Genomic DNA, 27,133 nt, shown 5'->3' with positions numbered 1-27,133 from the left:
TACAGCAACTGACTATCTCTAGAAGATCTCAGTTTTTAAAAGCTCTGAAGAGTAATTGTTGGACCACATGGATTTCAGAGTGCAATTATCTTTACATATTTTAATTTTGGGGAAAAAAAAAAGAGGTATGAAAAATAATTATTCCTAGTAAGAAAAAGAATTTGATTGCATGTTTTTTATTTTCTTGAGCAATAAGAGTGAATGTAAGATACCATACTTATTGTTTCACTATAAAAAATTAACAATAAATAGTCTTCACAAACAATAAATAAAATTTCAATATCTGTTTTTAATTATATAGATTTTAACCATGGTTAAATTACTCAATAGGGATTAAATAGCAGGAATAGCCTGCCAACATCACAGCTGAGACGAACTTCAGGAGTTTCTGGCATTCCACCTATAGAATCAACATCATCTAGATGGGAGCGGAGTAACAGCAAGAGATCTCATCAGGAATATAGCACATCCAGGTAAGCACTTAACCACATTTTAAGGGCAATAATAAATGTAGCCTTTCTAAAATGTTCGTGTCTGTAAAATTAGAACTTGGCAGTGGAAGTATTTAATGTAAAATCTTGTGAATTAAGTCTCCAAATTCTGCCAGCATAAACTGAAAAATGTTTCAAGTTAATTATATGCTTTGTAACTCTGATTTCAAATAGAAATCAGGTCATTCTGAGGTTGAATGGCATGCTCTGTTATAATAAGTAGGCCCGCATATCAGTTTTAGTAGGAAATGGAAAAAAAAAAAGTCCAACATACACGATGATTGCAAAACAAAGTTGTTTAACCTCTAAACCTTTACTGACTTCCTCCTTCTCCTTTTTACTTAAAATATGTATCACTTTCTAACTTCCACGTGCACAAAAGTTTGTTTTCTAATTAAAAAGATGGTATAACTTTCTTCCATTTGGTAGACACTGTTGTAGGTATTGCAACATTTATTATTCCTATGGTCATCAAGCAAGCAGTAAGGTGGATTAAGAAAGTCATCTCTTCTCTACTTGTTAGTCAATATGGTGCAAGTAAATCTCTTACTTCCAGAATTAAGATTACGTTTTGAATTAGGATTAAAATAAATGTACATTTTTTTTCCTTTTTATTTAATGTGTATATAGTGAAACTTTACACATTTAGTTTTATTTAAATGTGTAAATATGTATGGCTTTGCTCAGTATCTTGTAAGAAAAGTACACAGATGGTTGAAATTATGTTACAGCTTAAATCCATAAAAATGTGTGTGGTTTTCCTCTTATTTTAGTACTCGGTATCTCTTAAGACTTTAATAGTTTTACATGGATCATAAAAAAAGTATAATGGATGCATTTTTGTAAAGAAAATATGAGTTATGCTGATAACTGATAATTACTAGTAGTGGATGAAAGTTCATATATACATGTCCAAGAATTTATTTATCAATATTATATTTAAAGTGAACCATTTAAATAATTTGGCCCTTGTCAGTGTCTTTTTCCCCTTGAACAAAATAAGCTCTTCAGGTTTTTACCTAGTAAAACTTAATTGTTGTTTGTGTATAAAATATAATTGAAGATGCTAGTAGTAGCAGTAGTAGTAGCTTAAAGACTGTATTTTCATGCTGACTTGGTTATCAGTGTTTGAGAGAATCTCCCCGGTTACATCCACTGTAAATAACCAGAGAAATTGTTTTAAACTTACAACTGATGGGACTTCAGTTTGAGGCTCAGCACTTCTGGTGCAGATGCAGTGTACGTTTAAAGAGGATTTCCTTGCAGCTCCTACCAACCAAAGAACCTACTCAAGCTACCTACCTCAAGCTACCTACCGATTAAAAGTAGCAATATAGAAAAAACCCTTGCTCGTACTCCATCACTTTTAAATTATCTCTTGACCCTGATGACTAGCACTTCTAGTTAGTCATGTTCCCCTACCCCGCTCCCGTCCACCCGCATACAGCCTTAGAATATGTGTGCGCTCTTTCGTGGTTTGTGTCCTGCCTTTCAGAGTTCTTACCAACACTTGCACTGTCCTGGTCTCCTTGGATCTTCCAGTCGTCGTTCTTATCGGTTTGCCTTCACCTTCTAACACATAATCATCTCAAAATCCCTCATGACTGCTTAGCTTACAGATAAGGTTAGATGAAATAGCTGAACTGGCACAGCTGGTCCTGCTGCCAAAAGAGGCGGTCCTGCATTCCTAAAGCACTTTGTGCTATTACCTGTGGCTCTTGAGTCAGCCCCTTAAATTGTTAGAAAAATAACAATAAAAAGATGGGTTTTCCTACCTTGGGGAGATGATTCAGCCCCATAAAGGACCCAGTGAATGTTAGAAGAGAAGCAAGGCGGGGTAGTCTAAGGCTAATAGTAAAAAGGGAGAGTAAAATGGCAAACTGTTCACCAGGAGGAAAGCTTATAAAAAAATCTAAATTTTTTTTTTACATACAATGACTGCTTTCAACTGAATTCTAGCTGATTTGAGAAAGGTAAGATATTGCATAGTGGTAAAATAAATTAATATTGCTACAAAATTTGATCTCATGTTCCAAACTTTTTTTTCATTTCCGTCCACATAGTGGCTCAAAAGCAACTCTTGAGAGCTGTTGTTTTATTTGCATGGAAATTCTTGATTGGTTGCTCATTCAAACACTAGTTCAAGATGAAGTGACCTTGCTTAATATATAGTCTTCCTACACTAAATACTGTTGGAGCATTTTTACATGCTTTAAAAAAAATACACATAAGCTATGGTAGCTAAAGCATCCAAATAGTGAAAAGTTCAATCTCTAGCAGTTGTCAACCCAAACATTTTTTGAAGTTGACTAAAATGTCAGCATCAGACTTCATAAGAATAAATTTGTGTTTATGTTTTAACTCATTTTTTATATTTATATAATTAAACAAATGATGGGAGATAGAGAAAGTATTATTTCTGTATGTGACTTTGTTTGAAATCTGATTAAACAAGATTAAATCTGTTTTGGTTAATACTGTTTTCCCATAGTGAAATGAAATGATTAGTTTTATATAGACTATTTTCACTTTAAAGTACATCTATACAGGTATATTTAATTGCATATCACATTTTTTTTGCTAAATGAAATATATATTGGAATTTTGGAGTGCAATTTCATGCCTAGAACAGCAGATGGCATAATTCAACAATCGAGTTTAACAATTTAGCTACTGAAGTACAGTATGACTTTATGTCAAAAACAGCTTTAGTTTTAAAATTATAATAAATAAAATGATTAATTAAATATGCTAAATTGATTTGAAAAGCAAGCCATGCCTGTATAAGATTTTCATGGTATTTCCAAAGTAACCAATCTTTTAAACGTTCTCAGATCTGTTAGGAAATAGCCTGCTTTGTTAAAACGTTCAAGAAAAGTAAATACCATGTTAGAAAGTAAAACCTATGGCACGTGGTCTGAATATACCATTGTGTCATTTTAGGACTGCATAAAGTTTTCTGTTGCTTTCACCCAGTACCCAGCAGTTTTTATTTCATATAACTGAAATATATTTTCTAGCTGATCTTGAATTCGACTTCTTTCTAGTACTCTCTTTTTCTTGAACGGTAGTGGACCGGTAACTGAGCAGTCTGGCCATTTTATAAGCATTTTATTAAATAAAAATGGAAGACAAGGTAGGAAAGAAAAAAATTCTTACTGTTTTATTTTCAGCCAAGGATCTCATTCAAATGGGTCTTTTGGTGCAAGCTTGCTGACAATACCAAAACAAAGATCATCTTCTATGACATTGGCTCATCATATAGGTTCCAGACGAGCAGGTAAGATCGTGCAATTTGTATAGCTTAGTGGTAGGGTGTCAAGGTAGTAGTTAGTACATCACATATTAGACTTGGGTTTTTTTCATGCAAATGTAGTAATAAAGTAACATCAGTGTGTTGCATATATTTAAAAATATTTTATTTTTAATCTGCTTCTAAGAAAACTCAAAATTACAGTTGACGTCAACTTTGTAGAAATCTCAACTATTCACCTAATGCTATGTAGCTGCAAAATGTTGTGATGCTCAGTATGGTTCATACCTATTGAGTCCTAAATACCTTAGAGCCATCTGAGATAAATATTTAAACAAATTTTGGAAGGAGTTGGAGTAGATTTTATTCTAACACTGTGAGTATAATAAACTAGCAGTGCTGAAGTAGTGTGTATATCAGTATTTCAGAGATTATAAATCGTCTATTTGCCCATATTAAGTGAAAACTTGAAAACTACTTTGTTTGACATTTATGCCTATCCATTTTAGCATGATTTAAAGTAACAACCTGTGCAATAATTTTGTTTTATAAAAGTTTTAATATGCAGGTTGGATTGAGCGGGATGAATGCACTTTTTAGTTTTGTTTGTTTTGGCAGGTTTTTTTAAACCCCAAACCTCCCCAGTTTTCTCTGTATTACTTACCGATGGTTTGGTTCTTTCCCTTGCACTCTTCCAAACACCAAGAGACGACCAAACTCAGGACAGATCCTCCTGTAAACACATTGTTGCACATTCTCGATGGTTCTGTCTTCATAAAAAGCTGGGCTGCCTTCTGCACTTCTCTACTTTGAATCTTGCGGAAAATACAGGGTGTAATGATATGCATGAAAACCTGCTGGATGAGTACATGTAAAAAGGATGAAATTAAGTAACCAACAATAGAGTATCAAACTGTTTTAGTTCCAGATGTGAGTTTACAAGTTGCTTCTCAACTTTCCGGATCTTTCTTTGCAGCATTGAAGTTGCATTTGCTTTCTAAAACTTCTGTCTCTGCACCTAGCAATGTAGACTTTGAAAAATCTTATCTTTACTGTAACAAAATGTAATTACGTATTACTCTTAGGGTGTGCGAGGCAAGTCAGTGTAGCTTATGACACTGTTGGAAGTGTATAATCTATGCATTCCTTATTTAAGGGCATTACTGTATATTCTTTTATTAATTTGTTATCAGGAACTGTATAGTCATAAGACTTATGATGGAGCTTTTGCTTCATATCTTGCAGCAGAATAAGTGATTCAGTGTTGGAAAGTCCACAGAATACATAGTTATTTTGCTCATGGGCACTTTCTTCTTTTTGGCCAAAATATGTTTACTATGGCTGTAACTTACCTTGGGCACTTGTAGATAAGCTGTCTTTTGACAAGCGAAAGAAATGATGTTTTGGCTTGATGCAAAATTTTTTTATAAATTCATGTTAGGCGCAGGGTAGCCAAAGTCCAGACTTACCAGCTTGCTTTCCCAGATTTCACAGACAGGAGCCTGAAGTAAACCCTAGCTTACTGTTTGAACGGGAACAGGGGAATTTCATGGACCTAAGAAAGATGGAGGTGTTTGTTGTTTGTTTGTTTGTTTTTTATCTCTAATTACCCATAAGCAAACTTTAGATATTTTTTTTCCCGATGACTTATTAGGCAGATTTAGATTATCACGCCAATAAAAAAAAAGTACATCACTATCAAAAAAGGCCGGTATCTGCCCACTTTAATCCCTTGCTTCAAAAATATTACAGCATTTTGTTTGTATACTTTGTTTTAAAAAATGTTTGAAGCATATTTTTTCTTTACTGCAAAACAATGAGGTGAAAGATTTTTGTCTAGGTCGGTTATCAATACTGAATTGGTTTTGATTATTTTTTTTTTCTGGAAAATTTAAAAAAGCAATCCTGAATCAGAAAGGAATATGGAAAGTTTCAGGTACTGATTAAATTTTGCGAAAGCTAAAACCAAACCAAACCTTTGAAAGCCAGATGTTATAACACGTTACATAGCTTGTCCCTTCAGATGTGTAGCCTAAACTGCTGCATAGTTGTCGATCTCAAAACTTGGAATAGATCTAGCTACTTTATATGTCTTTAACAGTGTGAACTACACACTGTGTTTTGAAAACTTGCGCTCTCTTTACAATTGATAAAGATTCTTCTTGTTTAATTTCAGTCTTCCTAAACAGTAATGTTTTTATTGTAATCTGAACCCCGTGTCATGTTTGTTTTGGAAGGTGCTTCTCCTGGCCTGAGTCCTGCGGGTTCACCTAGTCATGGATCTGTCTCCAGCGGGGCTTTCAGCAGCTGGTCACCTGTAGAATTTCCTGATACTGCTGATTTTCTTACAAAACCAAGCATTAATATATATAAGCCTCCAGGATACACACTTAGCTCTCCAGATTTTCAGCAGCAAGTTAAAGCACCTCTAGGTTATGTGTGTAGCAGGTACCGTAAAATCTGTTAAATTTTTAGTAACTTCATATGCGTTGAAAAGAATACAATTAAAATGAAAAAATATAACCAAACCTATACATCTACTGGTATTGAAAAAAAGGCATATGATCGCATAATAATCTGTAACTATTTATCCAGGGGAGGCTACAGAATGCTGTATGTATGCCATTGATTTGAAATGGCTCGTCCTTGAAACCAGCAGTTATTGCAGAGTAACAATATTTTACAGATTTTTAGAAAAGGAGGTCTTCCTACCTGGGAATTGAATTCTGTATTTCTGAATTCTTTCTAAATAATTAGCTCTACTTATTAATTCATGGAGATGAGTCCAGGGGAGGCAATGTTTGATTATTTTGTAAGTACAGACTAAATCTGTATGTGCCAAATTTAGGAGAAAAATGCTAAGGTCATTTGGTGGAGGAACCTTCAAAAGCATGCATTTTTAAGAAAAGTAATTTGCAGATATTTTTCAGTACAACACAGCAGTAGGAAAAGAAGAAAATTACTAAATGTTGTAAATATTTTTCATGTATTCTATAAGCTGTGGACGTCAGATACTGAAGCCTGTTCCAACACCAGAACCAGAATTTGCAGAATGTAAAGACAGAAAATCAGGTGGGATTTCAAAATAGACAAATATTTGATACCAACTTTCTTTTTTTTTTTAAAAGACAATTAAATTAAAATTTTTATATTTCTACATGAAATTTTTCCTATACTTTAAGTAACTCATATGCATATATTTTATTTTAGTTTGTGACTCAGGATAATCAAGATAATCTAAAATATTGCCTGCTTCAGAGTAAGGCTTTTATAATAGACTTCTACTCATAGCTTTATAGTTCTCTACTCCATATATCAAACAAGTTCTCTGCCATCTCAGCTAAACTAATCACTGAACCAATTTTTACAAGTAAAAAGTTATGCTTCTACCTTTTCTCAATCTTCAAATAGGCTTTGTCTAATAAATTTTGTCCTTTACAACTTTGTTGTTGTTAAATTCTTAAATAAAAATGGTTTAGAAACAAGTTATTACTTATATTTCTGTGAAGAATCTGTATGATCAGTTCAAGAATTATTAGACAGTAGTAATTTACAAATAAATTATTGATATATTTATCTATGTATTTTCTTTAAGGTGAAATTGGAAGTGCTAGTATTTCAAAAGACCACCACACAGAGAAGAAAAAAGATGAAAGGAAGGAAATGATCGATCAAACACAAAATAATCTGCTTGTAAGCATGTAATTGCAAAAAAACCCTTGCAATAATTTTTGTCAGTACAGTATTTTTTTCATCATTTCTAACAGGCTATAAAGAGGTCTTTGCATTGCTAAGAACTGTAATTTCTGAAGGGAAATGGTGCATCACCGGAATTCAGATTTTCATTTGACAATTTGTATATTTCCAGCTTGTGTAAATTTCACTAGCAAATGACAGGAAAGATGGTGATTGCATTAATTTTTTGTTGATCAAAATTAATTTCTGTAGATGTAATGTTGATAGTATGCTCAAACACTGATTGACTAGTATTTTCTCTTGGAAGTTTATGAAAGCTATGGCAGTTTCAGTGAGACTTACAAATGAACGTTCGTACAGTGCAGTATATTGGAAGTGCAGGGAGACAAACGGTTTAAGCTTTACTAACATTTTGGGTTTATACATCAATTTTTTTAAAGCTTGTTCAGTTAGTGAACTGTTAAAGGTCAGTAAATGTTTTTGTTAGCCTATGCATATTTTTGCTTTGTTTTATTAACTCATCTTGTTTAAAAAGAAATAAGAATGAAAATTTAACATTATCTCAGAAAGCCCTGGAATCTGCTGTCCCAAAATGTGACATGTTAAGCCCTTAACTGTGCTATTTGTACTATTGATTTATGATCTACTCGTAGCCGTACTCACAGCACCATTCAATAAGTTCAGTAATAATTTATCATTTTCTTGGCTTTTTTTGCCAATACAACTGACAAATAGTTTTCATTGTTATTTTAGAGATGATAGAGTATTTTACTCTCGCACAGGTGGAGCAGAGTCCTACATTAGAAACAATGTTATTAGACCATCATTCCCTAATTGAGAAGATGAGCAATTGGAATTTTCAAATTTTTGACCTCGTACAAGAAATGGGAGACCAATCTGGAAGGATCCTTAGCCAGGTTTGTTGTCTTTGATTATATGAGGGAGGGTGTGTAAAGCTGTTTTGCTTATATATTTTATTTAAACCATGAAGAAGTTTTGCAGTCAACACACATATATATATATATGAATGCTAACTTGAAAAGTAGAAATATAATTTCTCATGTACTCCATTTCATTGTAAATCATAAGAAGTGATTTATCTATAGACATCTTGCTCCAAATTTTCTGAATTTTATTCTCAATGTAAAAATAGGTTCGCTTCACACTGATTAGGTTTTGCAGTAATATGCCATTTCCTATGAAAAATTGTCTCCTGCTTTCAGAATTGCTACCTTGTTTGTCAACCATATCTTTTTTCTTTATTTCAGTAAAATATTTCTGCCAGAGCTACACCTGTTGGGGAAGAGAAGTGATCTTTTAGGCAGTCTTTTGCCTCTTGATCCTACAAACAATGGGATTTTTTTTCCATGCTGCTTTCTGCATGTAGTATCCCTTTTATCTCTTTCTGACTTATTACTAAGCTCTTTCATGCAGTCTCATGTTGTGTGGAAGCCAATCTACTGGCAGGTGCAAAAGAATGATCCTGTTTGCTCTTTCCCAGCCTCTCCCATTCATCAATGTCATCTGGAAGCTTCTGTCTTTTTCTTTATACTGGATTTAGCAATTGTGGAGCTATAGTATGAGATGGATTTGCTTCTGATCTGACCACAAAATATTTGTATTGCCAATATCTTAGTTTCCTACCCTGGAGCAGAACGCATGTTACTCTTGTTCAAGAGTAGTGTTAGGAACAATCAGCTGGAGGGAAGGAGACATACCAGAAGCACTCAGGTGGAGTCGGAAGCATAGGCCTGCACCTCTACTGAAGGCAGGAAAAAACAATGGGGATAATTTAATTTTTGTTGTTAGGCACTGTCTTTTCTTTCACAATACACAATATTCTGGGTATTGTTTTAAATCTTCAGTTAGTCTTGTTTGATCAAATGTTTTCAGGTCTTTTGTCACCTCAGTTAGTGACAACTGTTAATGTACAGACTAGGATGCCACAATCGACTTCTGAGTGGTGTTCTCTCTGTAGTACGCTAGTATTCTGTGATCCACATTGGCTTGTGTTTCGTTTGTGTGCAATCTAGGGGTTAGTTCAAACCTGTAAGTACTTAAGTGTGCAGGTTTCTACTTAACTCTACCAGAATTTCTGTATCGGTTCTTGCTGATATTGTATCTGCGTGTACCACTTGTCCTTCTCCTCCCGCTCCAGTCCTTTTGTCCATTGTGCTGTAAGCTGATGCATAAAATATAAGTCAGATATTTTACTTATCTTGCCTAAGTAAGATATATGCTTACAGCGCATATCTTACTTAAGAGCCAATTAAAAACTGTATTTTACCATCACCAGCTGTAAGGTTCTCAAATTGGGTATGTGTAAGGGGAATGGTTGGGACAGGTGGAAGGAGGGATGTCCCCTCATTTTGCTCTCATGTTCCCACGCTTCAGAACTTACTCTTTCTCTCAAGTGTCTGGGAAGAAGTGACAAAAATGAGTAGCGGTGACTTGTTTTGAGAAGCTTTCGTAATATTTGCAGTCTTGAGGGGGATTAGGTCTTTGTAGTCACTAAGTTCTACTTGTAAACTATAATGTATTTGCACAGTATACACATGCATGGATGTTCTGACTGCATTTTTGAATGCAGAACGCAAGATAAGTCATAATGAATAAAAGAAATATTATTTCTTTGACAAAGTCTCAGAAAAGGATACAATGTTAGGTTTTGGGTTTCTTTATATTCATGTCTCTGCTACTATAGTTAAGTAATTTGAATTTTTGAATCATAGAATGGTTTGGGTTGGAAGGTACCTTAAAGATCATCTGGTTCCAACCCCCTATGCCATGGGCAGGGACACCTTCCACTAGACCAGGTTGCTCAAGTAATAATAAGAATACCGATTTCTTCCTTTTAGGTCACTAATGGAATAAAGCATGAGTTCTTTAACATTATGAAAAATTCAGAGAATATTATTAAAAATAATCAGTTGTGAACAGAATTTATCAGTAAAGAAATAAAATCTTTTATTATTGTGTATTTGACAGGATGATAAAAATCCACATTTTTGTGTTAAAGTCATTAAACGTGTCTATGACAATAGTTTTCAGATACTCTTTAATGGAATTAGTAATTTCCATCTCTATGAGCAAGTAAAAATATAAAAATAGGGATATTTTTAAAGTTGAAAAAGCAGAATATGCTTAGGTATATTTTTCAGACTAAAATTTATTTTAATATGCATTTAGGTAATTTATACCTTGTTTCAAGACACTGGTTTGTTTGAAATTTTCAAAATCCCAACTCAAGAATTCATGAATTACTTCCGTGCACTAGAAAATGGCTACCGAGATATTCCCTGTAAGTACTATCCAATTAGATATGTTTTCTTTTATATTAGTGTACCTCCTTTAGTGTTTATAGTAGTTTAATGTCTAATACAGAGGTATACAATGTCTGAACTTAGTATATTTTTAAATCAGTCCTAAATTCTGATAAGCGTATTAATTAATGAATTGCAGCAAAGAATTAGTGGACTCCAAAACTGAATTTGTTAACATGTAGGTTGAATATAATCTTGAAGAATTTTAATGATATTTGACTCAAACATTTGGAAGTCAATGGGAGAATATTTGTTGATTTAATAGAAATTTGGTTTAGGCCCATAGCAGAATAATAAGAAAATATAGAATTTTGACAGTAATTATTCATCTTGCTGTTTAGGGCAGCCAAATTTATTGGAAAACAAAACAAAACAACAGCTCCCCACCCCTCCCCACACCCACCCACTCTCTGTGTCACGAATGTGTGCACCAACCCAGGTGCTTGTAGGTATCGCATTGGAAGCAATGCTAGTTGCTCACCGTCACTGATTTAGAAGGCTACTTAATCCCTTCCTGACTCTCGGGCAGGATGAAGTATGCTTAGAGGATGTTTGATATTTGTCTAACTTGTTTCTTGAAAATGTTTGGTGATATAGCCTCTACTAACAATTTTAAATCAATTTTTCCTTTATATTTAATCAAAATCTCCCTTAGAGTAAAATTGCCATATTACATTTCTTTTTTTTCTTTTTGTACCTTTTGATTGTATTTCAGATAATATTTTTGATTATATTTTGATAATTTTCAGATCACAATCGTATACATGCCACAGATGTTCTTCATGCAGTATGGTATCTGACAACACGGCCCATTCCTGGATTTCAGCAAATGCATAATGAGCATATAATGGAAAGTGATATGGGTGTGTATTCACATGGGTTATTTTTTTCTTTTGCTGTAAGAATGTTTTTTATGAAACTACAATAGTTAAAGCAAATTACTCTAGAAGAAATAATCTAATTATTATTATTCAATTTTTTTTTTATCATTTAATATAAGGCAGTAGAAATATCACAATGTTAGTACACATGTTTCAGAAATATCATGCAGTAGATTTTTAGAAAAATTACTAGATGGGTAGTGGTTAGTCTGTTAGCCAAGAATACAGGTTCACTTAATAAATATTCTGTACTCAATGAAACCTCTGGATACTGCTATAGTCAGCGTATTTTTAGCATTTGAAATCCATTAGAGTGATATTTCTTAACTTTATTGGGAAATTAAATAGATCAAAGAAAAAAATACCAAAGTCAAAGTATTTAACTTAATTGAAGTCTTCAATGGTTTTAGTGTAAAAATGAGTATTGCGGAATTCTGTATTAGATATCACATGCAGACATTCAGGCATTGAACTGACTACCCTACCAATAACTGCATAAAAGCATCCCTGAAAGAGAAATAAAGATTTCAAATTCAAATTTTGTATGACATTAGATTTAATGAAGCTTGCTTTTGTGGAATTAACTTTTAAATTTACGTTTATAGTTTTTTACTAAAATACCTACTGTAAGCAAAGTATAATTATTCTGAATATACACTTTTATACTTAAATGAATGTATTTAACAAAAATAAAATCAAGCACTCTCTAGGGACTGTTTTATATGTGAATTAAAAAAAAAAAACCAAGATGCAAGTCATGTGGCTTTTAAAGGGCTGTAATTTTAAGAAGTAATTTGGGAACTGTATTGAACATCATATAATATATGTTATTTCTTCCTTAATAATTAGACCCTCTGCTGTCATCTTTCTCTTTTTTTCCAAGTTTGCCCATCTCCACGGATTGCATCCTATTGCATTTTCTTTCTCTAAGTGTTAAAAGGGTTGAGACTGGAGACTTGACTGGAGGAAAGAAAAATGATAAAAATCCTTTTGTTTCCCTTAACAAAAAAGTAAAATTAAAATAAGAAATTATGGTCTTTCTGCTTTGGAACTCTTCCAGCATAAATGTTACGAGGATTTTTAATGCTTGGTGATTCTATTAAGGCAAAAGAGACCTTTTTTATTATGCAGTGATGAAATAAGTACTATTGCCTTTTTTTTTTTTTTCTTTTTAATAGGTAGTGACTTGGTCCAGGGGAAAGAGGAGAATAAAACTGTGAATCTCCTTATCATGCAAATATTTCTAACTTAGTGGGTTTAATTCCTTTTGCAGTAGTTTCCACTTTCCCCCGAGCTTTTCCTATAGGTCTGCAAGTTCAAGAAATGGGCAAATTATAGAAATATTAAGGGAGTTGCTGACTGATCCGTTCTTGGCCTTGTTGAGGTTGCAGAGAAATTGTAGAATGCTCTTTTAGTGCTGTCATTTTAAGAAGGGAATGAAATTCCAGGTGTGCCTAACAGCAGGAAGTCTTTCACAGCACGACAATAAGGGGAAGGCAAAGAAGTGACAAAGACCTTAACAGTACTGTGTAACCACTGGTATCCATGTGGATTTTCCAAGATCTGTAGTTTGGACTCTGAGATGTACATTTTTGCTAGTTTTTCTTCCTTTTCTTCATTCCCTTCCATGGAACACATACCTACAAGTGCATTTTAATAATTAGAAGCTTAGATGGTTACGGTCACTTTCTAATCTAAATGACAACTTTACTGCAATTAAGACATAGACTAGGTGGCCAGTGTCCCTTGTTCCACTAGATTGCCTTCTGTGCTTGCTGGAACGTTCCTCTGAACCAGCCTTCTACAGCACGAGTGAACTGTAGCTGCAAAGAGAGTGACTTCCTCCCTTTTATGTCTTCTAAGTCCCCATACAGTTTCAAGGACCAAGACAAATCTTTTCTTCTTTCCTCTCTGATTTTGATGGGCAGTAAGCGTGGATATGAGCCCCACACATATTGCCAAAAGTGTAAAATTTACATTTCTTTTTCTAAAATTTTGTGGCAAGAGTGATCTCTGAGTGTGGTGAATTAAAAATATTTGGTTTTCCTGATCATGGCTGTTCAAAGCTCTTCTGAAATCTCCGTTGTTTGTGTGAATGATAGTTATCCCTCAGCATTGCAAAGGGAAATCTTGTCTGAAAACCTGGATCCTGAGATATATCTGTATGTAGTCATAGGTGAAGAATTGGGTTTAGAACAGGAATGTTCCACTTTCCAGTTTTGGGGAACTTCTTGCAGACTCTGCAATGTCCTATAGGATTTTGCCCTCCTTGAGTAATGTGAAGAAACAGCTGAAGCTTTTTATGTATTTGTAAGACTGCATCTACCCTTTTGGTCAACCCGGGAGGTCATGACAAATTTACAACTTACTGGCATTTCAACTTTTCTTCAGAATTGCTGGTTTATCTATAAACAATAGCATGTCTTTTTTTAAAAAGTATAACTCTTTCTTTGCCAATTATTCAGCTCCACAATTACAAGGACAACTGTATTAAGGTTATGTTCATAATAGTATATGGCTAAGTCATTTAAAATGTATTAAAAATAGGAATGAAATAATGCTCTAAAAAATATTTTATTTTCTTAGATGAAGCCAGTGGTATCGCCCCTGTTCAAGTCAGCTACATTTCTTCAAAAAGTTGTTCTATTGCTGATGACAGTTATGGTTGTCTGGCATCAAACATTCCTGCTTTGGAATTGATGGCATTATACGTAGCAGCTGCCATGCATGATTATGATCATCCTGGTCGTACAAATGCTTTTCTAGTGGCTACAAATGCACCTCAGGTAAGAAATTTGTTAACTGGAAAATTATTTGTCTGTGTCTGAAATCAGAATAATTACATTTTTTCTCTTCTATATCCCTATATCACAAACCAATGCAACTTGTCAGGAGGCGGAGATATTAAAAATGAACTTTCCAGACAGTTTTCCACAATTCCTTAATGCAAAAAAAGTTTAGGATGTAGGCAGTTATGCATTTCTGCTGAAAACAGTATACAAGGGAGAATAAAAACAAGCAATGCAGACATTCATCTCCAATTTTCAAAAATAAATACATCCGTTTTGTTAATAATCTCTTTCTTTCTTCAAAACATAAAGATGATTTTTGCAGCTTCCCAAAGAATTTTTTTCAGGTCCTATTTAATCTATATTCAATTAATTATTTTCTAGGATGTTTGTATAAACACAGGAGTTGTGAGTAAAATCTACTATTATTTTATTATTTTAATTAACTCATTTGCAGTTAAAATGTATTCATCAGCATTAAACACAGCACGGTGAAAACTAGTGATACTCCACACCATTTTGCATTAACCACAGTTTTTATATGCTTTGGAGTTCTTTTCATGAATTGTTTTTTGGTCTTTTGTTTTTGGTTTGTGGGGCTTTTTTTTAAACAATACTGGAATTAAGTGGAATTAAAAGCATATATGCAGATCTGGGGGTTTGTCTGTTTGTTGTTTTGATTTTTTGTTGTTGGGTTTTTTTATGTCAGTGTGCATAATCCACACATACTGCCAGAAGTGGAAAGTCTGCGTTTTAAGCGATTTGTGTATGTCCGGCTACAGTGTGAATGTAAATGTCACTAAGACATCATTAAGGACAGAAAAAAACTGCTATTTTTTTTTCTCATCTGCCTTTTTTGTTCCACTTTAACCCTCAAAACTAGAAGGCAAAACATTATTTCCAATAGTTGTTTTGTTTTGTTTTGTTTTAAAGACTTGTTTCGGACTATCCTATAAGCTTCAGAATATTTAATTACAAATTTAAATCTTTACTTTGTCATTTATGATTCTCTTTCTTTTTTTTTTTTCTGTCTTTTTTTTTTTTGTTTTTGTAGGCTGTTCTCTACAATGACAGATCAGTCTTAGAAAATCACCATGCTGCTTCTGCCTGGAATCTTTTCTTATCACAACCAGAATACAACTTTTTATCAAATCTTGATCATGTAGAATTCAAGCGTTTTCGTTTCTTAGTGATTGAAGCAATCCTTGCCACAGATCTCAAGAAGCATTTTGATTTCCTTGCAGAATTTAATGCCAAGGTTTGTTACATTTTGGTGTCTGCACTGAGCTGGTCGTGATATGCTGATGTTAATGTTGCTACTCAGTTGTTTTTAGTATTAATAATTTGCATTTGAAGTTTTATATTATTTAAATTAAGTTACTGAAAAAAATGCAAATACAGTATTTCCTTTTTACAAACCAATTCTAGATTGTTTTGTAGATTGCCTAGCAGATGTGACATGGAGGCCCAGAGGAGACCTAAAGCATATCTCACTTTTTCATTTTCTGAAAGATAGTAAATGACACTTTTTTTTTTTTTTTAAATGCAAATGTCTGTTGTTGAAAGCCTGAAAAAAATAACATTGATGAATAGTTTTAACTTAATTTTTAAAAATGTACATGCTCAACCCAGGTCAATGATATCAACAGTCATGGCATAGAATGGAGCAATGAAAATGATCGCCTACTGGCCTGTCAAATATGCATCAAACTGGCGGATATTAATGGCCCAGCAAAAGTGAGAGAGCTACATCTGAAATGGACAGAAGGCATTGTCAATGAATTTTATGAACAGGTGGGTATGGAAAATGTAATTTACTATTTTTTTTAATGACAGGTAGATGATAAATTCTTTGCATTATCAAATGTATAACTACATTAAACATTATTCCTTGTGTTAAATCTTCAGGTAAGGTATTTCCATCTTCTCTTTCTGAATACTGAAAATTTATTTTTATAGGTAGCATACTAACATAATCTTTTACTTCCTATCAATTGTGTTAGAAGCTTGAAAACAAGCTCCCTGCCAGTGTTGTCCATTTTTCAGATACCCGTTTATTTTCTTTTGGCTTTTTTTTTCTTAGGATGATGCTGATAAACCAAAATAACTTCTTCTGCTTTGGGAACTTAAGTTCACTGGAATGTTTGTAGGCCAAAGAATATGGATAGAATCCACAAGACTGGAAATGTATATTCAGCTAACTCTTAGTGCAAAGACAGAAGATATTTCAAAACTTTCAAATTTAAATATATAAAATATACATTAGTAACTAACAGTATTAAAATGTAAATAAGATTTTTACAGTGGAACGTTGTTAACTAGAAAAAAGTCTGAAAATTTGTTGGCTATTTTAACATTTACTACTTCTGTAAGTACCCCAAAATATATTCTACATTTCTACTCTATTTTTTTTTCTGTAGTCAGTTTTCTGAGTAGGTAGCTATTTATGAGGCAAGGACTGAAAAATATTTTTCAAACTAGGAAGATAAACGTAAACAAAAAAATCACTTGGAAGATTTAAGCAATAACAATAATAATCTGAAGAACCACCTTACCATAAGACCTTAGTATTCTAAGTTTCTCCTTTCGGAAAAGCTTTTTTCATAAAGCAATCAGGTCCACAGATGTGCTGAGATAAATGATTATAACTCAGTTGTGTATGAGCAACTGTTACATTTTTTTTCTTCTTCATTTTATAAAGTGGGAAAAAGCCCCAAACCAAACCACCTTATTTTGGATGTTACAGTTCAGTTCATTCTATGACTTTTGGGGGAAGCTGTTAACCAGAATGCCTTACTCTGGCTGATTACTTTCCCATTTTCTCTGTTCATCAGCTCAGCAATTGAAGTCAAATCTTTGCCTGCTGTGAAGCCGTCCTGTAATAGGAGCTCCAGTAGAACTAGGTCTCCATCCATGCACGAGGGTATCTTGCAGCAAAGCTGAAGGAAGGATTATGGGCTATGCAAGTCTGAGCCACAATGTGTCTTTATTTTAAATTGGCCTAATTACATTTTAATTCACTTAGTCTATACTATTATTGCCTCTAGTAAAAAGATACAATCCATGTGATGTTTACTTGCTTCCTTGAAAGTAATCTTTAGAATAAAAATTCAAAGTTAATTTTGTGAGAAATTTTGATAATTTTTTCCATTTGTTTTTCAGGGTGATGAAGAAGCAAGTCTTGGATTACCTATAAGCCCCTTCATGGATCGTTCTTCTCCACAGCTTGCAAAACTGCAAGAATCTTTCATCACTCACATAGTTGGACCCCTTTGTAATTCCTATAATGCAGCTGGGTTGCTTCCAGGGCAGTGGGTTGATGAAGAGGAGGAGGATGCAGATAGTATTGAAGATGATGACGGAGCACAGTTAGAGAGTGATGATGAAGAAATGGAAGATGATCTCATTTTAAGTAAGTTTCTGTATTTCGGTTGGCACATATGGTTGTCATGGATTCAGACATAGCAATGATGGTTGAAATTGTGTAGTACAAATATTACAGATTGTGCAATTATGCTGCTTCATAAATTTTACTCTTTTAATAAAATTTTTGTTCTTACCAGGAGAATTTGAATGGAAACTCATTGTTATCCTTTGCCATGTCGCTATTTAAATATTCTGATTAAGCATCCATGGTTTTTGCTCAAATTTGCATCTCTCTTGCAATGTGCCATTGGTTTTGTATGTGTAAAATATAATTACTTTGAATCTCGAACAATCAAATATGCTTATAATTTTACAGAAGCTCGAAGAAAAAAAGGTAGACGAATATTTTGCCAGCTAATACACCATCTCAGTGAAAATCACAAAATATGGAAGAAAATGATTGAAGAGGAAGAAAAAAATAAAGCTGAAGGAGCTAAACTGCTGACTGAGATCTCATCTTTACCTCAAGCAGATGAAATTCAGGTTATTGAGGAAGCTGATGAAGAAGATGAGCGACAAGTAGGAGAAGACAAGACATGCTAAGAAAACTTCAGTGGTGTCCAGTATGATGATAGCCTACTTTTTTTCACTGTGCTGACTTTCGCCTGACACAATTCACATAAAATTGAAAGGCCTTAATACTGTGAGAGGATTCTTTCTACTCTAGTGGAATCCCACTCCTATGCACTTTCGCCACACAGAATATGAAACTTTATTCAAAGATTGAGTATTGTATACCCTGATGCAAAGTTCTTTATGCCTTAGTTGGTATAAAATATCCTGATATAATGCTGCCTTGCTGAAATGGAACTCTTCTTTTCCTTGAGGTACCTGCAATTTTTAAAAAACATTCAGTGACTTCAGTTACCAAAGTGGCAAGAACTTTTGCTAACAAGGAAATGTGGGATGAATCCTAATATTGTCTTTAGTTCTTTATTTCATGTTATTTTTGAACATGAATAAGAAAAAGCCTGTGCCTATATGAAAACTATGTTACTGTTGCAGTGCAAGCCTGTTGTGGGGTGTCTACTTAGTGCAGTAGTGTGCTTAATGTAGTCATCTCGGAGCAACTGTTCAAGGACTGTGACACAATGCTGAATTCTGATATTTGTGGTTTAAAAAAAGAAAAAAAAATCCAGGTGCATCTATTTCTGATGCTTTTTATTATTGTGCATAATCTGATGTTTTATTTTTGCAGAAAATATTCAGGTTTGCAGTGGGTGTTCATGATAATTCATTGAGTACAAGGCCATTATCATCTTTCACCTTGCTGTTTTATGGTAGAACATTAAAAACCTGTTCAGCTACTTAAATTATTGAGGAATCTTATTCTTTTAGTCATAATGCTATATTTCCTGCCCTTACTCAGGTTCCTGTTTAAAAACAAGTCAACCATAACATAGGTTTTTATCTTACACCAATTTCCGGTATTAAATTTTAAGGAAATAAAATTGCGTTTCATTTATTCTTTGTATGTAAAACTTCAGGAGCATTAAAGAGTTAAAAAAAAAAAGAAAAAGACATGAGCTACTGTTTCAAAATGGCTAGTGTATTTTAACGTGCCCATATCTTTTCTCCCATCGCAGACAGAGCTTATATTGACTTCAAGTTTGATGTACATCCTGAAATATACATATGGAAAGCAGAATATGAAAACTTTGTGTAAACCCTAATAGTAAGATAAATATCACCGTACTATATTACATTTTTAGATTGTTGAGTTTTTAAATAAGGGACTTAGAGATTCCACACCAGTGTATTTTTAGGAACACCACCATTGTAGGTCTAATTGAAAAAAAAAAAAAAAAAGCAAGCATAAATTCGGCCACAGGTATGTAAGCAGGCCAAAAATAAAGCTAGTTTTAAAAGTGCACCTTTTAGTACTAAACATTTATATGCTGTGCAGTTGAATTGAATAAAAACAAATGCACACATGTGCATGTTGCTAAATGTATCTTAGCATATTTGTGTTTACATTTACATCAGTTGACTTTGAAAAAAGTTAACATTCCTAAGATAACCTTGTGTAAATCATATTGCGCTATTTTACACAAACAAATTTTTATTTTGCTCTTTGATTGGCCAGTTTAAATAACTGAAAGGAATTATTTTTTTATTTTCCACTAATAAGCTTTTTGTTGACCCATTTAGAAGACCACTGAGAAATGCTTTTGCTATTTTATATATTCAGTGCCAAATTCCCCTTTGCTGCCATTATTACTATCACTGCATTTTTTGTAACATGAGCAGTGTTAAAACCAGATATTTCTGTCATTAATAAAATGTTGCACTATTGAAGCTCGCACTTACTGATCATTCACTTGTATTTTACATTTGTTGTTCATATATTTTCCTAACAGATAATTTGAAGACTACAGAAATTGTGCTTGTTTCAGTATGCTGTATTCTCAGCATTTCCTGTTTAGCCTATGTGTTTGTACGTAAAAATATGACTTTAATACTGTTTGGTTTGATTTTTTCTTTGACTTAAAAAAGGATGCAGATGAGATTGTCTAAAGTTACTGTGGTATTATTTTATATTACAGTTTTCCATTTAATTTCCTTTAAAAAATTATTATTAAAAATAATGTAAAGAAAGAATAAGAAGGTAAAAATAACATTTTATCGTTTACTAAAGCATCGGCAGCATTTATATCTGGTGACAACATTGCTAGCAACTTTTTTTATCTCAGGTTTCCCTTAAACTCTTTGAGAAATACTGAAGCATTTTTTTAATTCTGAAACAAGTAACAGACCTTAGTGTTTAATAACCTATGATGCTAATATGTATTTCCAATAAGATATTTTCAAGTTACAATAGCTTGCTTCCAAGATATGATTAATTATGAATGTATTCAAAATCCACCTTAAAATGTCTGTTATTTATGTATACATAATATGTGACATTGTTACTCCAAGAGTAAGAGTAAAAGAATATACAAATGTCATCAAAGGTTGGTTCAGGGCATGTTTGCAGAATTGGATGTAACTGTAATCGAAGGTGTCTTGATCTTTCAAACATGGTGATTGAGGGTCATATGAATGTCGATTGAGCTGTTGTCAACAATAATATATCTCCATATAAGGCATATCACTCTTATTCTGGTAACAACCCACTGAGAAATTACAACCAATTGAAATCTGTGGTCACAGTTCAGTTCACAGCTACCAAGGGATGATAGGAGCACAGAAAGCACACAAAAGAAGGCATTTAAAATACGTTCTAAAGCAACACTCACCACTTTTTTTTGTGAAGAATGAGGCCAAATTAGGCTATACTGGGGTTTATGCCGCTACAGTAGGCGTACCTTTTATGGATAATATTCTCAGGTTTAAGTAAAGTTTTTAACCCCTTTCCTGTCAAGAGTCTCACGTCTCGTCGTTGCCTTCTTTTACAATGTATGTTGGATTACTTGCTCCTATGCATACAGTGCATACAGAATGAGACTACAAAGTTTCCTGTAAGGACCCAGTTCCCTTCATGCCTCTGGAGACCTCTGGATGTTACGGTGGTGCTAAACTAGTCAAAAGGAACCACTTGGATCCTCTTCCTGTGAGTTCTTCCTCCATGACAAAGTTAGACAGCAAGTCTAAGATGCAAAATGAACATTACTTAAGGTAAGTAAGTCCAAATTAACAATGTTTGCACACGACCTCATTTGTTCTGTGCGTAGAACCATTTCTTCTCTGTAGTTCTTGCATTCAGTTTTAACCAGAACCAGTGGCAGGTGAATCAGCACAAGCAGTTAGCAAGAGCCCACTTTTAGCTCTGGTCCTTCCTCCTGGGCAGGCATAGTTGAGGCTGGGCTTCTGGTTCCACTAAAAGTATACACAGAATTTGAGGTAATCTAATCTAGTGTGTGGCACTAACATTTGCAGGGCACTACTTTCCCTTTTGTCCAAAAAACACTTGAGAAGGTGTGAGAGGTGCAGAATTGGAAGTGTCTCATATGCTGGTGAGTGTGAGATCAGGAATCCCAATCTGTGAGACACATTCTGGAGTAAAAGGATGGCATTGGCTTAGGTGATGAGAATTAGAAAGGAGAAGTAGGAATGGCACACACACACACAAAAGATATGCTCTTATTCAGGAGAGAGACACTGTTTATTGTTTCAAGCCAGTTCATTGTCTTCAAAAGAATATGGAAACAAGGTATCTTTGGTAAATCAGAATATTTGGATAGTTAGAAATTAAATTAAAATAGAAATTAAAAATAAGTTGTACTGCTTAATAACAATACAATTACCATAACTTAAGTTTGATGCAAGTTTAAGAAAATTGACTTCTCTGTGGCCAATAAAGATTAGATGAGAGAAAATAAATATAGGAAGTTGATTAAATGAGGTACAAAAAGCATGACCAAGACAGTTGTTTTTTTTTCTTTTTCCTCCAGCTTTCTTCAGAATTGTGTTTCTGGACAACTTGCTTCTTCTTCTCTGTGTTAAGGCAAATGCGATAATGAATTGCTTTCATTTTTGGAATGAAGAATTTTCCTTTCCATATCTTCTGAAGTAAGCCATAAGAATCATACTGCAGGTTCTCTGAGATGAAGCTGGCCAAACAACACAACCGTTTACTGATCTTAATTTAATAGGGACGTAAGCAATTAGTACTTTTGTTCTCTGCTAAATGAGGAAGAATAATGTCTTATATTTCAGAGGAAACAGGAAAGAAAGCTTATGGACTAAGCTGCTCTAGGATAAACATTCCAGTGCACTTGAGTTTCTAGTTGGCAGTGACTCTCCTGGCATAGTGTACGTCCCCCACATCCTTATGAATCCAGCCAATAGGTACATAACTCTGAACTGAGCAATCCGTCTCAATGGTTTTGTTGTCCTCTTTTTACTCTCCGGTACCTAAGACATTTCTGGTTTAGACTTGAAATTATACTTCTGGTTAGTCTCACTTCTCTTCTCTGCAATACAACAAAAAAACCCAAATAGAGTAACTAGCAATTGCTTGTTTTGTTAATGATAGGTTAAGCTATAGAAAGTGGTTCTAGTAAAGAAGAAACTGTTTTCCTTTGGTACTGAGATTGAAACATCTGTCCAGAAATTGGCTGACTTTAAATGCTATTGTTGCGATACAGTCAGGATACTGAATAATGGATGTTTAATGTATTTAAGTGATTGACACTTACTTGGTTTTATGTGACACTACAGGCACCCTTCAAAAAGGGCACAACACAATCAGAAATATTTGACTGGAAGGTTTCTTTTGGAATCTGTACACCATGAGTCATCTTCTGATTTCTGTAAGTCAAGAGATCACAGGTGATAGCAACTGGTGTCTATGATAAATTCTACTATGCAGGCTGTATTACCTGGCAGAATGTTACAATCTGTGAAATCTAAGTAAAGAGAGTAAAAGTGTTATACAGAGGAGAAACCTTCTGCCTTTTGGTTTATCTGTGAGGTTTCAGAAAAATAGAAATATGTAACATCAAACCAATAGAGCTTTTAAATAATGGTGAAAGATTGTAGTGTTTCAAATGATTCCTACCATTCACCTTGTGATTTGTCCATGTTCTAAATATCTTGCCAAAAAACAGGTGATGAGTCACTTCTGACTCATCTCTCCAGATCAGCAGAACCCTTAGCACCTTGAATGAAATCAAAGTCTTTTCATTTTACTCGCATATAAACCAAAGACTAATGCTTAGCTTAAAATGCAAGTATTATACCAAAAATCCAAAGGGTAAACTTGACGTTACTAATTGCACATGGGGAGCAGACTGCAGACTTTGTCACCTGTGCCAGTGAGATGTGAAAACTTGCTCCTATATGCGGTCATTCATATAAACTTAATATACCCCTCTTTCTCATGACATTCATCCTGCTAGAATTTATTAATCTTTGTGGTACTGCCAATTTATCTGACTCATATATAACTAAGCTTTCTCTCAGTCAGAGAAGTGAATGAAGAGGCCCTCCTATTTATCTTTGAGAATGGGTTTGTAATCATTTTGTTCTATTCATCATAAATACAGCATTACCAAAATACTGTTTCTAATTTCAGATGTCACACCCCAGGAAAAGTATCTGTCCATTAGATAGATTGCAGAATTCCAGTACAGAACAGTAGACTGACCAGAAATGTGGAAGACATGGCCTAAAGAGAAGAAGAAAGATTAAATTAATTCGAGATGTTTCTGAGACTAGAGAAAAAGAGACTTAAGTGAGATATTCTAAGATTTTAAATGCTTAATAAGGCTACTTCAAAGAGCAAAGTAATCAGAATAATGTTTTCGGTGTTAATTGTGTTTAGGACAAGTAACAGCTTTAGATTGCAAGACGGAAGATTCGGGCTCAACAAGGCTAATTGTCTACGGACTGAGAGGGCTGTGACTCACTGAAATAGATTGCCTTGGACTATTAGGGAAGTCTTTAAAAATAAAAAAAAAAGTCCAAAAAACAGGTTTCAGAAAAACATATTATTGGGTCAGATGAGTGAACTGTATAACTTACTGAGATCCTTTCTGGACCTATTTTTACATACTAGTACTAGAGATGAGATCTGATACGGATCACTTTAAATACCAATAAGAAAAGGTGCACAATGATAGAAAATAGTCAAATAATAACATTCAAACAACAGGAACTGGATGTGTCAACTGAATCTCTACTTCAGTGAATATTAAAAGCTTTTCAGTTACTGAGTATTTAACTGGTAATACATCTCCCACCGGACTTAGTGTTGAGGGAGAGATCTGGAATCCTTTTGAAAAAACAGACAAGCAACAGACAACAAAAAACAACATGACAAAAAACAGACAAGAATTAAGATTCTGTCTAGTTGTCAGCTTACTAATAAATGGAAATGCAGTAGCCAAAATGTTTTTAAAAAATATGATTGTCCAAAGTTAGTTTGCTAAAGCTTGTTTTTTTTTAAATATTTGTCAAGCTATATGGTCCTCTCTAGATCTTAAGAAAGTGTGTACTGAAGACATTGGGAGGTGTTGGATGCTTACAAAGAGGATTAGTTTAAGCAAGTGGGGGTTTTAGATAAATTTTAGCCCTTGGCACTGAGTTTCATTGCAATCAACAATGAATTATTCCTATAATTTCTTTTCAAATATATAATCATAACATTTCTTATGACACGAAGAACTTGAATATTCTATAGACTATCTACAACTTGTGATGAAGTAAACGCGATATTAAGGTATGTTGCATTTCCCTCTATACTGTGACAGTTTAGACTGTATATTCTTTGAAAGAGAAACAGTATGTCTTTATGCGATATAAAATACAATGGAACAAGATCTGAAGATGCCATGAAGGGGCTTTAAAGAGCAACTTTTATGCTTCCAAAAAGAGCAATTGAATTAACTTCCTAACATATATAGGCACGGAAGGGGCATGAGTACCTATGTTTTTCCTGGAAAAGTTAGGCATGTTCACCAACATTATTATTTTAACTGAGCTTATTGTGCAAGTTGAAGAGAACTAAAAGGGCAGTTGGACTCCTTAAACAGAGACACGTGTGGAAAAAGAAAACTTAATTACCTGAGAATCTCAACTCGAATTCTTTAAGAGGTTTTATCCATATTGATTCTATTACCTAATTTTCATTCCTCCTTGGTATAAAACCCTAGCTGGATTACCTGTATTACTGAAGGACCTGAACAACAGTTGAGCCATCCTTTATTCCCTCGTTTTAGTGAGGGTATAAGAGTGTCCCTGGGGCACACAGCATGGACCTTGGTGTCTAGATGTTAATGGTGGGACTAATGTCTAAATTAAAAAACTAAAAAATTAACTGTAATGTAAGAAGGTCTTTTGTTTAGATATAATATTTTTTTCATGCTTCTGATAAATCATCGCTTATACAAATTAAAAATATTTATTTTAAGATTTTTTAGTATGAGCGTAGAAAAGGAAGTCAGCACATGAAAACAGCAAGGTTTATTACAAAATAGTAAGTTTATTCTGTTTTCTGGTATATTACTATAGGCTGGTATGTATCATATGCAAAATTTTAGGCAAGCAGCCATCTGCTGCGGTAATAGTAAACTATTGGATTAGATCGCACATTCTTGATATGCTCCATTATTTTAATGGATTTAATCTATTTGGAATGTTACTTATTCAGAAGAACGTAACAAACGTAATGTCTCCTGCAGTCTGGCAGTCTTCCTAAGAAATGACAGCTCTGAGTATGGGTTCTGCCTAATTCTAATCACATTGACATCAAGATAGCTGACAGCCTTCAAAAATATCTAAAGGGATAATCTAGAAATGGAAGAATCTGCTGATCCTCAAATTGTATTGTATGAAAGGAACAGAATAAGGCATAATATTTCCAGAACAGAAGCTTAATTTGATCTTGATTAGACAAAGGGTTTGAATTATGAGGCCCAAATGCCAAAAAACCACCTCAGACATGTAGCTGCTAGGAAAGTGCATGTCTGTACCTTCACAGACCAATTTAAACTGAGAGTTTACCTTTCAGACTCTTACTGAATAGTCCACTGTACTTGGCTGTGTTATCTTGTGTTTTCATCATTCCATCAATCTCACCCAAAGATAAATTCTGATCTGGCATCTTCACCATTGTGATTTTTTTTCCCCCGTTTATCCTTGATCCTTATATTTTCCCATTCAATGCATTGTTGCAAAATTTACATAATACTATTTTCACTCCTTTTGCAAAGTGATTTGACTGTCTTTTATTGTGTTCTCTCTGAATTTTCTACTTTTTAGGTGAATGTGCTATTTTAACGACAACATAATCTACCTCATCTACTCACTAGTGCTTGTAGAAACCATTAGGCTCAATTCAAGCTAAAAAAAAATGCAGATTAATAGTTTATTTTCACTATCAGCATTAGATTCAGAATCTAATTGTGTAGCAGAACAACATACTAAATCAAGAAAAAATGTGCTTGCTATGTGAGCTCAGGCTGCTTTAACACTTGAATAGCTGGCAGAGGTTTGGAGTTCAGAGAGAACAGTAAATTTTATAAGCTGATGATTGAGCCAGGAGGGACTACTGTAACCTTATGTCATTTACTTCTCATGCTGAAGACAGTGCAAATTAGAACCAGAGCACAGGAGAAAGGTCTGATAAGTGATTTTAAAATTTCTGTAACAATCCAGGACTGCCTGTCCTCACTGCTAGTTATATCCTTGATTCTTCACCTAAAGCTGTTCAAAGTATTCACCTGGTTCCTAGTTTAAAGATATGTCACCTTGACTTCTATTTATATTCTTGTCTACTTACTGAAGAGATCTTTTATCAACCTTTTGTTCTCTGTTTAGGTAGCTGAAG

General features: G+C 33.9%; 1 protein-coding gene across 2 annotated transcripts in view; it reads left to right on the top strand.

Annotated features, from left to right (window-relative positions):
- Window positions 1-24,516, top strand: part of PDE3B (phosphodiesterase 3B) — a 101,305-nt gene extending 76,789 nt beyond the window's left edge. The window contains exons 4-17 of one of the 2 annotated variants that reach the window (XR_012586847.1): window positions 331-473; window positions 3,665-3,771; window positions 5,982-6,192; window positions 6,743-6,816; window positions 7,340-7,437; window positions 8,223-8,357; window positions 10,630-10,741; window positions 11,513-11,626; window positions 14,231-14,430; window positions 15,488-15,691; window positions 16,066-16,227; window positions 17,596-17,845; window positions 18,176-21,477; window positions 22,254-24,516. Coding sequence is in view for 1 of the 2 variants with exons in the window: in XM_074585878.1 (XP_074441979.1) it covers window positions 331-473; window positions 3,665-3,771; window positions 5,982-6,192; window positions 6,743-6,816; window positions 7,340-7,437; window positions 8,223-8,357; window positions 10,630-10,741; window positions 11,513-11,626; window positions 14,231-14,430; window positions 15,488-15,691; window positions 16,066-16,227; window positions 17,596-17,845; window positions 18,176-18,402 (2,037 nt within the window). In the remaining variant the exon portion in view is untranslated. Of the gene's footprint in view, window positions 1-330; window positions 474-3,664; window positions 3,772-5,981; window positions 6,193-6,742; window positions 6,817-7,339; window positions 7,438-8,222; window positions 8,358-10,629; window positions 10,742-11,512; window positions 11,627-14,230; window positions 14,431-15,487; window positions 15,692-16,065; window positions 16,228-17,595; window positions 17,846-18,175; window positions 22,043-22,253 lie in introns of those variants that run through there. The other variant, XM_074585878.1, reaches the window with a different exon arrangement.
- The last annotated feature ends 2,617 nt before the right edge of the window (window positions 24,517-27,133 follow it).

Source organism: Larus michahellis, chromosome 4 (assembly GCF_964199755.1).
Source record: "Larus michahellis chromosome 4, bLarMic1.1, whole genome shotgun sequence".
NCBI lineage: Eukaryota > Metazoa > Chordata > Aves > Charadriiformes > Laridae > Larus > Larus michahellis.
This window is presented reverse-complemented; position numbering and strand designations above follow the sequence as displayed.